Source organism: Berghia stephanieae, chromosome 8, assembly GCF_034508935.2.
Source record: "Berghia stephanieae isolate SIO BIC M18660-M18661 chromosome 8, UCSD_Bste_1.3, whole genome shotgun sequence".
Taxonomy (NCBI): domain Eukaryota; kingdom Metazoa; phylum Mollusca; class Gastropoda; order Nudibranchia; family Aeolidiidae; genus Berghia; species Berghia stephanieae.
Genome location: NC_088367.1, coordinates 25,685,614 through 25,700,613, shown reverse-complemented (window position 1 = coordinate 25,700,613; position 15,000 = coordinate 25,685,614). Strand labels below are relative to the sequence as shown.

Genomic DNA, 15,000 nt, shown 5'->3' with positions numbered 1-15,000 from the left:
ACCAAGAAACAGCCGGGACAGTTCATGTAGTATGTTATTAGATATACCCGTTACAACATACAATTTTACAAAGTATGGACCATTCACGGGACATTCAGGGTGGAGAGTGGCGAGTCCTCTGCATCCCTTTACACGCCAGATTCGGATTTACTCTAACCAGAAGTCATACGTGATATTTTCTGTGCATTTATCACATTAGAGAGAAGTGAAATTGTTTCGATTCGGACTCCTGAAGTCTCTGGTTTGAGACCTTTAGAGACATTTATTTTTGTCATTTTAATCGCTACTGATTTAGTTTGAATTTAGTTTAAACGTTTTTCTGGTCAAAACTCTTATTTACAATTGATTTTTTAAAAATTTATTTATTTATTTTTGAATTTTTCTGGTTTATTTAGTTTTTATCTTTTTTTTTTCTTCTTTTTTTAGGTAAGTTTTCTATCATTATTATTATTATTATTATTATTATTATTATTATTATTATTATTATTATTATTTTATTATTATTATTATTATTATTATTAATATCATTATCATTATTATTAGTATTATTATTATCATTATTATTATTATTAGTATTATTATTATTATTATTATTATTATTATTATTATTATTATCACTATCATTATCATTATTATTATTATTAGGTATAAAAAGCTGATATTGGGGTAAAGTAAGCACAGTGGGGCGGCAGTACGGTTATAGTTTGGTAAGGCACAGTGTGGGAGTTGTGGCGATTCGGATAGAATAGCCCCCAATGTTTCTAGTTGGTTGGATACATTGTTGTACGTACAACCTAACGTTCTGATAACAGTATGGGTGGGGGCATTGGAGTGGAGAGAAAGAGGCGAAGGAGTAAGTGAAAGAAAGAGTATTATAATAGATTTGGAGATAGAGATTGGACTGATAAAGAGAGCAAAAAGTAAAAGAGCGGAGTGGGCGGTGAAAAGAAGGAGATTGGGAAAGCAATGTGAAAGTAGAGAGAGAGAGAGAGAGAGAGAGAGATAGATAGATAGAGAGAGAGAGAGAGAGAGAGAGAGAGAGAGAGAGAGAGGGGGGGGGTAGATGGATAGAAAGATAGGTAGATTGATAGATAAGATAGATAGATAGATAGATAGATAGATAGATAGATAGATAGATAGATAGATAGATAGATAGATAGATAGATAGATAGATAGATAGATAGATAGATAGATAGATAGATAGATAGATAGATAGATGGATAGAAAGATAGATAGATAGAAAGAGATAGAGAGAGAAAGAGAGAAACGAGAGAGACAGAGAGAGAGAGAGAGAGAGTGAGGGAGGGGGAGGGGATTGACAGATAGATAGAAACATGTGGAGGGGTAAAAAGAATATGAAAAAAATAATATTCCATGTATTTATCTCACACAATGTATCGATGTGTTCGTTTGTTTACTTCTATTCATCATAATATAAACTATTATATTTCATCTATTCATTCATATAATCAATTATTTATCTAGTTGTTGATTATTTGTTTACTGGTTCATACATTTTACAAATTTATCTATTCATTTATTCATTTATTTATTTATTCATTCATTTAGTCATATATTTATTTATAAATTTATTTATTATTTATCTATCTATGTATCTATCTATCTATTTATTTATACATCTATTTATTTATTTGTTTGTTTGTTTACTCATTCATTTTTTTTATTCCTAGGCTGGCATCATCGAGACATCTCAAGGAAGCTGACATTAACAAGAAGCCTTAAAGACGCATGCGATAGAAATGACACGGTTTCCTAGCCTGGTGAAAAAAAAATTGTTATTAACATTAAAATACTAGGAACATTCAAGTAAACACATGGGCATATCGGTTGAAAAGAGGTTAGGGAGAGGGGGGGGGGGGGGTATGACAAAATGGAAGAAAGCGTCACTTAGACAAAGTAGAGGCTGGCACAATATTGACCAAAAATAAAACCCCAATTAAATAAATTAATATATTAATAACGGGATAAAAATAATTAAAGGAATGAATATAATAATACATAAATAAATAAACTAGATAAATAAATAAATAATTAATTAAATAAATAAATAAAATACAATAAAAAAATAAAATAAATAAAGTGGTGTTTTGTGGTTGTTGTTTTATTCAACATAATGTGTTTTTATCTTTTACTTTAGATTTTTTGAACTACCTATAACTATAATAATATCTATTATAATATCAAGTTCAAAGTTGAGAGTAATAAATAATAAATGAAACAACATTTCTTTTCTAATTGAATAAATTCACTATGAGTTGAGGTATGACAAGTTGTTTGTTTTGTTTCTGTTTTTTTTTAATGTGTTTTTTTGGGGGGGTTTTTTGGTTGATTTTGTTTTTTATTTTTGATGTCTTTTGGGTTTTTTTTAACGATTTTATTTTTAATTAATTTATAAAATGTTTTTTTTTCTTTGGTTTGATTTTTTAAATGTATCTATTTGTTTATTTATTTATTGTTACAAGTGATGATATTTTGTGCTGCTGCTGCTGCTGTTGTACATGTTGTTGTTGTTGTTATTGTTGTCTCGTCCTAAATAAAAATCGTATAATATGGACACCTTGGTCAAGATTTTTAAGAAATTTTTAATAAAAAATATTTTTAAAAAAACTAAAACAAAACACACCTTTGTCATGACTGTGTTGTATGTACATTGTAATGTGTAGTAAGGACTGTGTGATGTGCGTGCTGTTGACAGCTGGGGGCATAAAACGCTACCATGATCAAAGACAGAAAAGGGACTTTTTATCCTCTGTGACAGACCCGACCTGACTGATGGATGGATGGATGGATGGACGGAGGGAGGGATGTAGGGATGGGTGGATGGATGGATGGATTGATGGATGGATGGATGGAGGGAGGGAGGGAGGGAGGGACGGAGGGGAAGATGGATGGATGGATGGATGGATGGACGGACGGATGGATGGATGGATGTGAAATTTTGGGAAATTTATATTCTGAAAATTGCTGGTAAGGAAAGGGTAAAGTTTGACGTATTGAGTTGTGACAAGACGTCGCTAAAAATAATTCTAACGTCAAATCAAATTTTCACCTTTGGACACGACATAGGTAGTACATCTAATCTAGGTCTTAAAGGCACGAAGCCGTAACGTGAAGGAACGGGTTAAAAAGGGTTTTTGATTATATTTTTGTGTGCTATGCGTTACAATAGAAGAAAGCAATCCATTGTTGGGGGGTGATTTCAGGTAAATAAAGAAATCGTGGGAAGCCGTTTTGTTTACGTTTTGATGTCAGAGTGTTTGAAATCACTTTAGGATTAGGGTTTATCCTCTCCTACTTATTCTCTACTTTTGAAACATCTCCTCTTTCTCTCTCTCTCTCTCTCTCTCTCTCTCTCTCTCTCTCTCTCTCTCTCTCTCTCTCTCTCTCTCTCTCACCCTCCTCTTCCTTGGTTTCTCCACCTTTCCCTCTTCGTCTCCCTCTAGATAATTTGAGAGGGGAGGAGGAGGGGCAGAGGGAGCGAAGAGAGAGGAAGAGCGAAAGAGAGAGAGAGAGAGAGAGAGAGAGAGAGAGAGAGAGAGAGAGTAAGAGAAAAAAAAGAAAGAGCAAAGATCAAAAAGAAAGCTGGTACACTGGAGGAGCAATTGAATGTTTGTATATGTGAATGTATGCCCTATATATATGAGTGCGCGAGTGTGTGCGTGCATTATGTGTTCGTTTCAGTGTGTATAAATATAACATATAATTATGTTCAGATTGTAATCCGTCTTAATAACGAGCAATATGAATTATTAATATATAGAATGCAATAATGTATTGTATTTCAAAAGATGTGCGTGCTAGCTAAAATCCTGGAATCTTTTGATCGGGGAACCCCGGGTCCCGGTCATGCCTTTTGTTAAACGGGATTCTAATTTACCTCCCTTGACAAGACTACGATGGGGATAGGGACAGATAGATACGTAACAACAAGCTGTAGGAATAATGGCTTATAGGAACATAGATGAAGCAATCAGAGGGGTGCACAAAAAAAAAAAAAAAGAAAAAGAAAACTGAAATACGTTGAGTTTCATTTCGATCAATACAAACAGGCCTAAATGAAGAAAGCGTGCGTGTGTGTGTGGGGGGGGGGGGGGGGTGAATTTAAAAGAAAGATGGGTGGGGGGGGGGGGAAGAGAAACTCACCACTTAGACTCTACCACGAAGATAAGCACGTCGACACGTAAATATTAAATACAAATGGATAAAAATACAGTAATGTTTGAATAAATAAATATCCATTATAAATAAACGAGCAAGCAAATATAATGATGATGATGATGATGATGATGATGATGATGATGAGGTGATGATGATGATGATAATAATAACAACAACAACTATAATGACAAAAACTTGTTGGTCAAATGGCCCAAACAAAAACAAAAATTACTTTTAGCAGTCTTTAAAAACAGTGTTACGACAATCATTACTTAATTTATTATAACTTTGAACTAACCATCGGGTTTTTTAATCATTAAATAATTTCTTATCGTATTAAGAACATTTAAAAAGCAGTTTTTATATTTTTGGTGAAGACACAGGTGGAGTAGGATGGCGTATGGACAAGGGGAGGGGAGGAGGCGTAAACACACCACATCGTGTACAACGGACTTAGCCTGGCACCGAATGGTACCAATAATAATTTACGGTGAAGAACGGTGAAGAGAATAATATAAGTTATAAGATATAATAAAATGTAACGGCAAGAAATTTATCATGACGTGATGACGTTTGAAGTAGATGTTGATGTTGTTATGGCGGCGGATTTGGTGTTGTAGGTGCTGTAGTCAAGTAGAATATAAAGGTGATTGTAGAGGTAAACCTTTATTATGCACACCGAGATGGTCTATAGCAGTTTTGGTTGAAGTGGTAAAGTTCATATTTGTTATTATCGTTGTTTTGTTTCTTTTTTCTTGTTGTTTCATTCCCTTTAACCGCTTTTTTTCCTCTTTAGGTTAATCTTTAGAGAGCGGGGAGAGGGGGGGGGGGGGGGGGGGGGGGGGGGGCGGGGAGTGAAAGAGAGAGAAAGAGGGAAAAATAGTATGTGGTAGAGAGAGAGAAAGTGAGAAAGAGGGATAGAAAGAGGGAGAGGGGGAGAGAGAGAGAGAGAGAGAGAGAGAGAGAGAGAGAGAGAGAGGGGGGGGAGGAAAAGAAGGAAAGAGATAGAGGGGGATGGAGAGAGAGAGAATAGGGGAGAGAAAAATAGAGAGAGAGAGAGAGAGAGAGAGAGAGAGAGAGAGAGAGAGAGAGAGAGAGAGAGAGAGAGAGAGAATGAACTGTTTTCATACACACTGGAATTGAAAGGATCAAAGTACTATAGTTTGCTCTTTTTATCGGGGACAAAACATAACGACTTATTTACTCAATATATCTCATTTCATCTTCTACTTCTATTGAATTTTTTTCTCTGCCTCAATTCATTTATCTTTCATTTTCCTGGGAAATGGAGTTTTCTTTTCTTGTCCACAAAATATACGATACTTAATATTAATATTCATCCATACTTTCTTTCATTCCTTCTTCGTCAGGACGACAATTCCTTCTCTCATTCTTTCATACATTCGTTCCTCCATTTATTCATTCAAACATTCATTACTTCTCTCTTTCCTTCATGCTGTCCTCATTCACCCATTCCCTTCGTTCAACCATATTATTAATCTATTTGTACAAATCATAATTATTATTATTCAAACATATATATTTACTACATTTTTTCTGAGACACATTATAGGCGTAGTATCAAAGCCAATGTTTTTCACTTTTACATGTTTACGGTAGTTGAACAAAACTATCCCTCCACATGCTCAATTTTAATACATTTTTTTTTTAATTTTGAAAAGTAGCAAAATTCTCTAGGATTGAGTGAGTTAATGGGTCATGAATCACGGAGTTGTTGGCGATGACGAGGAGGTGAAAGTTGTTGGTGTAGTTAAAGGATGTGATAATTGTCTTGTAATGGAGAGATTAAGAGCTGGGGTATTTTTCATAATGAAATTAACGAGGATGTAGCCAGAGGTGTGAACGGTGAAGAGGTTTGTGAGATTCCAGGTGATAGAATCTCTTGGTGAGTGGTGAGATTTTCAACACCTTTATAATTAATTATAATTCATTTGTTATCATTAACAACGGCGAGGCAGGCGAAGACTGATGTGGTTCAATCCATTATTATCATGATTTGGATTGCAATGTGATAATAATAGGTTTGTTTGTGAATTTAGAATATTGTGTAATGTATTCTCATGCAAAGTAGTGAGTGGGGGGGGGGGGGGGGGGGGGGGGGGAGGAGGTGAGGAGAGAGGTAATAGTTATAGTGATAGTAAAATATAATGGATATCTCTATTTATTTATATATTCATTTATTGACAATAGATAAGGGACAGATGGAAGGGTTGGGGGGTTCGAGGGAGAAATTTATAATAAACTGTGTTTTGTGTAAGTTGTAAGGGAGGGAGAGAGAGAGAGAGAGTGAGGGAGAGAGAGAGAGAGAGAGAGAGAGAGAGAGAGAGAGAGAGAGAGAGAGAGAGACGGGCCGAATAGCATAGGAATGGAGTGGCTAGAGGAATATCATGTAGAAGAATTCCACCTATAAATTTCAGAATATTGTCTAAGAGTTAAAGGGCGAAGGAGAGAAAAGGGAAAATTAAGAAAATTAAGAATGGCAACAACCAAAGAGAAGAGAGAGAAAAATGACTTGATTATAACACCAAGGAAATTGACTACTTACATGGAGTTACTAGTATTCCAAAAAATTGGCTGTAAGTTCCCAGAACAACAGGTGACATCCACAAAAGAAAATAACAACAAAGGTAGAAGCAATAAGAGCACAAAACTATTATTTTGTTGATGATGATGATGATGATGATGATGGTGATGATGGCTATGATGCCTCTTCACCATGACATCACTATAATCCCGACAGGAAGAAGAGGAAGAAGAAGAAGAAGAAGGCACCCAGGAATGCCTGCTGCTGGTAAGGTATCTTTCTTCTCTCCCGTCATCAGAACTAAAGCTCCCTTCATAGGACGAATTTGAAATGAAATAATTATCATTATGTACACACAAATCATCCCGAATTTCAAACACAGAATTGGAATACGCCGATTTGGGCGCCATTTTCATGACCACCTTTTATATATTTTTATACGATCCGATATCTGAAAACAAACACCCTTTTTTTTCCCCCTGAAGGTGTATACACTATCAAATCGATTTCGCACGACACAGTTGGTATATTTATAACTGATAGCCAATCCAAATCTCGTTTCTCTACTCTTTCTAGATAATTAATTAATTGTACTTTTTAACCCCTACTCTCGTTATCCAATTGGTTCTAGGACATTCTATCCATCAGCGACATCGCAATGTCTCCTTTGTGTGCAAGATCGTCTTCAACTTCTGTTTCCATTTTCCTTTCTTTTATTTTGTGAGTAAAATTTACTACCTGCGTACTTCAGTTTATAGTCTGTCGTACTTGTAAAGTTTACATTTTTACCAGCTGTCTTCATAGTATATCCTTACACAACACCATAAAAACACACAAAGTTGTGATCAGTGTTAGATGAATCGAAATAGTTTTGTTCTGAAATTAAATGCAAAGCTTATGCCTTTAATGACGAAAAAAAAGCCATTAATTGATTATATTGAATTACGTACACCTTTTGTTATTAATCATGATATATTCATATGAATTATGAATGCAAGTTGATTAAAGTACAATTTTAAATTAATTCAATAAATTGATTTGATTATTAATCAAAATTGGTCTATGATTACCTTAAACAATTCATCAAATAATTTTTAAACGTTTATCTATTTATTTATTTAATTTGCCTATATTTATTTATTTTTCATTATTGGTTACTGCTTTGTTTAATTTGAATCAAAACATCAGAACTTAATTACCATTCACTGAATAATATTGCCGAAGTCGGTCGGTGTGTGTTACTAATATAATGTATTCACAAAGCTGAAGACTTCTTCTACACAGAAAAAAATTGATCATTAAACTATTCATCAAACAACAAATTTGTTTTCTATTGTTTTTTGTTCTTGCATGTTTGTTTGTTTGTTTTTGGTTTTTTTCTTTGATTTGATCACGTGAAAAAAGAGATATCAGAATTTAATTACCATAGACAAAAAATGTAGCTAATCAAAACTTCGAGAGTGAAGACAAAATCAAGTTAAAATTTCAAAATTAAAATCAATTAGAAATAAGAATTCTATTTAAGGCTGAAAATAAACACACTGTATTTACAACAATTCAACATATAATTAATTACATTACTTTCATTGTGAATATTGTTTAGTTTTATGACTAAAAAAAAAAAAGAAAAGAAAAAGCAAAAAAAAAAAAAAAAAAAAAAAAAAAAGAGAGAGAGAGAGAGAGAGAGAGAGAGAGAGAGAGAGAGAGAGAGGGTGGGGGGGGGGGGGGGGTGTGTGCCATTTTCAATATCATTATTATTATCATTAACTAATTTGATTATTATTATTATTATTATTATTATTATTATTATTATTATTATTATTATTATTATTATTATTATTATTAATATATTATTATTATTATTATTATTATTATTATTATTATTATTATTATTATCATTATTATTATTATCATTATTATTATTATTATCATTATTATTATTATTATTATTATTATTATTATTATTATTATTATTATTATTATTATTATTATTATTATATTATTATTATTATATTATTATTATTATTATTATTATTATTATTATTATTATTATTATTATTATTATTATCAGTATTATATGATATATTATTTTATTATTATCATTATCAACATCACCATCATCATCATCATCATCATTATTATTATTATTATTATTATTATTATTATTATTATTATTATTATCATTAGTAGTATTATTATTATTTTTATTATAATTATTATCATTATTATTATTATTGTTGCTATTATCATTGAAACAACTCTAAATATTTTATAGTAATAGGGATTACTATTTTATTTAATTATCAAAAACCAGTTTGTGAAAACACAACGTTTAATTTGGTTCAGCCAATTCAATTATGTTTATAAAAAAAAATTTAATAAAATTATCTTACAATCCTATCAACGTATACCTACTTGCAGGCCTGATAACCCAAACTGTCATGGACTCATTCTTGTAATGGAAATACTCTTTAATCAACACAAAATATCGTCCATTACAACAATTTTAAAACAAGCCCATAATTGTGTCTGGTTATCAGACCTGTAAATGCGTGAACGTAGAACCCGATTATTTCTGACATGTTTACAATGTTATTATAGGAAGTCTCGCAATCGTGGCCAATCTACTGTCCGTTTATCAATTTAAAAAAAAAATAAACAAAACAAAACAAACCCAAAAATAAGAATAATAAAAAAAAGTATATCTAAAATAGTAAACCACAATATAATCCCATTTATTTGTGAAAATAAACCAAATGCACTGTAATTGACAGTGTAAATACAACACGTTTACTTTGACTTTTAATCGCAATGCAAAAATAATTGTGTAATAATATTAGCATTGTTATAAATCTCAAATCATGATGAAATAACTGGAGTAAACCAAACCGAACAGTTACTTAATATGTCACAGTATTCTAATACCAATAATTTAATTAATTAACGATTGAACAATCCGGTGTGAAAAACAAAACAAACTCTAGAATAATTCTAATCCTTCAAATTGTGAAAATAATAATTCAATAGAATTGCAATAATCCATGGTGAGATAGATCTAATCCTTGAAAGAATACCATTTTAACACACATTCATCGCAATGTAGACACAGAAACAGAGCAATTACAGGTATAAATTCTTTTAAATGAAGGAATTAAATTATTACTTTTATTGCTCTCCACACTAAAATCCCAGAGATGAGCGAAGGTGACACAGATGCTAAAGTAAACAAATCCACACAAATTTACACGATGATAGACGAATGAAGAGAGGGAGAGCAGACGACGACGGCACTCGCAGTGCTTTGCTTTGACGATGACGATGTTGATGTTGGTGGTGGCGGTGGTGGTGGTGGTGGTTGTATAGCTAGCGGCCGGCGGAGGAGGCAGCGGAGGTACCTCGAGCGGCGGCGACGGCCCGGTTTTCCCCCTTGTTCGTCGTCGTGATCGTGAGCGAACAGAACACAACTTCTACTGTTTCTCTGCACCAGACACAACGGACAGCGTAGCGCTGCTTCTACTACTACCCGCGTAGTTCGACGACGACAGGTAGACGCAGTTAGTTCTACGCGATTCTTCAATGTATTCACCATTGAGAATGGTATCTAGTTGAACGGAAATCGTGAAGGGGGGAGGGGAGGGGAGGGGGCAGGGAAAGGAAGGTGGTTGTCGATTGTGATTTCTTGACTGCTATTCAGTTGCATTCATCGCGACGCTCACTCATTGAACAGAGGGCAAGGGGTGGGTGCGTTTGTGTATGAGCACAGAGGTGTGTGTTTGTTGTGTGTATGTGTGCGTGTGAGAGAGAGAGAGGGAGAGTCTTTCACGATTTATCTATTTGTTATTGTTTTTAGACAGACATGTTTGTGACATTTTAAACTTACTTACTTACTTACTTATCCGAACCAGCGACCACCTGAGCTCTAGCCCTTCGGTCTTGTGCCATGACGTAGAAGTTAGATGTCTTGACATTTTAAACAAAAATTTAATGATATCAAAGGATTAACGTTCATCGACTGACGGATGTTCTGAGTATTTTACCTCAACGCATAGCATCAACATATATCGAATAGGTCAAAAATAAAACCTAAATGACCAGAAAACGTAAATATTTTCAAGTCTTCTGCTTTGACTGAATCCAGGTTCGAGATCGTCGCTTTTCTTGTCTGTCGAGGGCCCGGGAAGACCCCCCCCCCCCCCCCTAAACAAAACAAAACAAACAAAAAAATCCTATCTGGCGAGACAAAGTGACGTCATGTTAATATCAGGAATCCAACTAAGGTCACGTGCTGTAAACAAACCTTGGACACGGGAATTTATTGACCAATCATTTGGGAATTCCCGTCCCGGCGTACCACCGTTATATATATATCACCTTCCAAACAAACTTTGTCCACAATTTTTCAACACTTTAAAAAACAACAACAACAAAATCTATAATTTCTATAATGTTCATGCTGTCAGTTTTACGTTTAATTTTCAACCCAGCACAACCGATAAAAACACTTTTCCCCTAATTTTTCATCAAAATAATATATTATTATAGTATTTGTGTATTTTTGTTGCGATTGTTATGAAGCTGATCTTTCGGAACAGCATCCTTCATAAAAGTGCATGACAAAGCTTTTGAGCAATCAAAGGTCCTGCACGCAAAACAGGCAAGATTTTTGTTTGTTTGTTTTTGTTTTGTTTTTTGTTTTTTGTTGTTTTTTTTTTTCATTTATTTATTAAGGTTTTTCAATGACGAATAAATATTGCTGACAAATTGGTAAAATTGATTTATAGGGAGTTTCGAGGTATTTTAGTTCGAGAGTGCTCATGACACAATCTGCTTCAATTTGGGCCAGGTATAGAACACAGACTTATTCTGGCAAAGTACGTTGGGTCTGTTTTTTTTGTTGTTTTTTTTTCATTTATTTATTAAGGTTTTTCAATGACGAATAAATATTGCTGACAAATTGGTAAAATTGATTTATAGGGAGTTTCGAGGTATTTTAGTTCGAGAGTGCTCATGACACAATCTGCTTCAATTTGGACCAGGTATAGAACACAGACTTATTCTGGCAAAGTACGTTGGGTCTGTTTTTTGTTGGTTTTTTTTTTTTTTTGTTTTGTTTTTTTTTCGTTTTTTTTTTTTTTGTTTTGTTTTGTTTTGTTTTGCTTTGTTTTTTTTGGGGGGTTTGTTTTTTTTTTGGGTTTTTTTGTGTGGCCAGAATAAAATTTATCGTTCAAATATCGATCAGTTAAAATGACCCCGAATTTGTCATAAAGTTTCAAACCGAACAACTCTTTGATGTATAAGTTTTGAGGCTTTTTGACAAGTTGGAGTCATTTTAACCAGTAAAATGCCCTGAACAAACTCGTCCTTCAAAATACCGATTGATTTAAATGACCCTTATATCTTGGAAAAAAACTCTCAAACCTGGGACTTTAAGGCAGACTTCCCGAAGACCCAGGTTTGAGAGTTGCTTTTTTTTCATTGCCAAGATCAGGGTCATTTAAATCGATCGATATTGAAGGACGAGTTTTGTGGCCAAATTTTTTTAATACACGAGTCTTTACAAATTACGACAGTTAACTAGTAAATCGATAATTGCTATCAAAGCTATTTGATGGAAAAGTTTTCTGGGAAAGATGATAAAAAAACGTTTTTTAAAAATTCTATTTATTGTTTGTTTGTTTGTCTTGTTGATTTTTTTGATTATTTTTTTTTTTTTTTTTTTTTTTTTTTTTTTTTTTTTTTTTTTTTTTTCTTTTCTTTTCAAAGTATGGCAGAATAGACCAAGCCATAGAGAGGGAATAGAGAGGATCAACGAGAAGAGAATAGACGATAGAGGATAATAATAAAAAAAGAACCCACCCACAAACAACAGATTTAGATTGAGACAGCTTGTCAAAGCCCTTCCTCCGTGTACCAAGCCATCCGTTACATTATAATTACAGTTCTTATAAACCAGAGTTTCTCCTAGTGTTGTTATTGGAATGTGTAGAGATAAAACTGCATTATATGATTTCAGAACATTTATTTAGAATATTAACCAGTTAACTGTCTTACTCTGGGGGGAAAAAAAAAACAAACATATATTTAAAAATTCGGCCAGAAAAGTCGTCCTTTAAATTATCGATCGATTTAAATGGCCCTCATCTCGGCAAAAAAAAAAAAAATTCAAACCTGGGACTTTTATTTAGGAATACTTCGAGAAGTACCAAGTTTGAGAGTTTTTGCCAAGGCGATCGATATTTAAAGGACGAGTTTTCTGGCCAAATTTTTAATATGCCCCCCCCCCCCCCCCCCCCCCATGCCAAAATACAGCAGTTAACTGGTTAAGAAATCATAAGACAAATGGTTTATATCGCTAGGAATGTTGCTTTATCGTATAAAATTAAAATTGTTAATGTTCTTCTCCACGGCTATTAAACACCACTCAAACGTTCGTGTTGGCAGCTCTTGTGAATTTTCAATTAAAAGATGAATTTGCAATTTTTAATGATATAAAAACATGATAATTACATACCTGTCTAAGGGAGCTCTTCTATAACACCATCCCTCTCAAAAAATATATAGATTTTGTTCTCTATTTTGATAGGGTTGTCACCATAGGAAAAAAGAGCGTGACAGCCCTAACAAAATATAGATAGATCTAATCTCTACTCGTAGACGCAACATATATAATAGAGATACAATACTTAATTCAAGGTGAGTAAAGACGCAATTTATTAGGGATTTTTAGAGAGGGATGGTGGTAGAAATAATTGATGCCAGAAATAATTGTTTCGGTAGATAAGATCAAACGCATTGGAGATTTTACACATCTAGAAAGTAGGCCTAACATCAGAGGTGACGTTGACATAAGCAAGGAAATAACAACCAGAATTTGAAACTTAAATGCAGCATTTATCATTTGTAAAATCGTACAAAATAATGAAATCAAGGACTGTCCAACTAAAAACCAAAATAAACATCTTTAAAGGAACAATCTAATCAGTCCTTTTATACGGAAGCAAACCATGGAAAAAGTATGCAAGAGTCAAAAAACAAAAACAAAAAAAAAAAAACAAAATAAAACAAACCAAACAAACAACAACAACAACAACCTCTCAACGCATTCTAACAACGATGCCTAAGAAAAATATTCAATGTCAGCTACATAGACCACATAACAAATACTGTAATTCTACAAATAAATGCAGGACGTTACGATCACCATCCAACAACACCGTCTCAGCGTGTTAGGACACGTCCTACGCATGAAGGTTGACACCCCCCTCCCCCCCCCCCCCCCAAAAAAAAAAAAAAAAAAAAGAAAAACAAAACAAAAAAAAACCAAAAAAAAAACAAAACAAAACAAACAAAAAAAAAAACGAATTTGAACGGAAGAAGAATCACAACGAGGACGACCAAAGACGACTTGGAAAGTAACTGTCGAGAAAGATCTTAAAATGGAGATGACACCGGACGAAGCCAGCAACATCTCACGCGATGATATTGGACGAGGCATACATGGCAGCACAAGACAGGGAGGAATGGCGAATCTGGAGGGCCCGATGTGTCAAAGACAGTAGAGACGTAGCCATCGTTTACTTATAGCCTGACACTGACCAAAAAAATGACGTCAAAAGACGTCTTTGGACACAAAAGAAAGCAAAATGTGAGTTGTATTCAATAGTTCAACCAATGGGATCACATGTTTCCTTGAGCACAACTAACGACAACTCACTAGACGGTGCACAAAACTAAAAAATGACGTCAAACTGTAAGTCCTAGAGGATTCTAGTGTCAGGCTATAAGTTAATGATGGCTACGGTAGAGGAACTTAGGTCTAAGGTAAGGTGGTATGGAAAGACTCCCCTGACTAAAATCGTTTCTAGTTTTGTTGGAATAATGATTTGATTAAAAACAAAATAAAACTTTTTAAAACTGTGGGATAAATATGTTTTTAGATGTATTTCAAAATTGATGGAAAATAACAATAATTAAGTGATCTCCAAATGTTTAAGTTCAGTTTAACAAAGATAAATGTATAAATATATGAGTAGAAAGGGGAGGGTGGTGAAAGGGGGTGGGGTGATTGAAATTATCATAAACACACCTCTTTAGAAAGAAAGTATGAATACGCATATTATTTTAATAGTTTTCATTTTAAATCGTTATCATTGTTGTTTTCCAAGCTCTTTATTTTCCTATTTTTATGCCTCATTTAACCCGTCCATAGCTTTCTCCATCTTATTATGAAAAATGAATTTCAAATAGTACGTCTATCATTATAATCATCATTCTTG

The 15,000-nt window shown here is 33.5% G+C and overlaps 1 protein-coding gene across 6 annotated transcripts in view; it reads right to left on the bottom strand.

Moving 5' to 3' along the window:
• Positions 1 to 15,000, bottom strand: part of LOC144978456 (uncharacterized) — a 548,967-nt gene that overhangs the window by 139,427 nt on the left and 394,540 nt on the right. Inside the window, exons 1-2 of one of the 6 annotated variants that reach the window (XM_078924554.1) lie at positions 9,888 to 10,255; positions 6,746 to 7,625 (exon numbers count right to left, since the gene is read on the bottom strand). The exons of 2 other annotated variants lie outside the window; for them this stretch is intronic. In XM_078924554.1, coding sequence (XP_078780680.1) covers positions 6,746 to 7,140 — 395 coding nt within the window. In that variant the 5' untranslated portion in view covers positions 7,141 to 7,625; positions 9,888 to 10,255. Of the gene's footprint in view, positions 1 to 6,745; positions 7,626 to 9,887; positions 10,256 to 15,000 lie in introns of those variants that run through there. 3 more of the 6 variants (XM_078924552.1, XM_078924553.1, XM_078924555.1) reach the window with 3 other exon arrangements.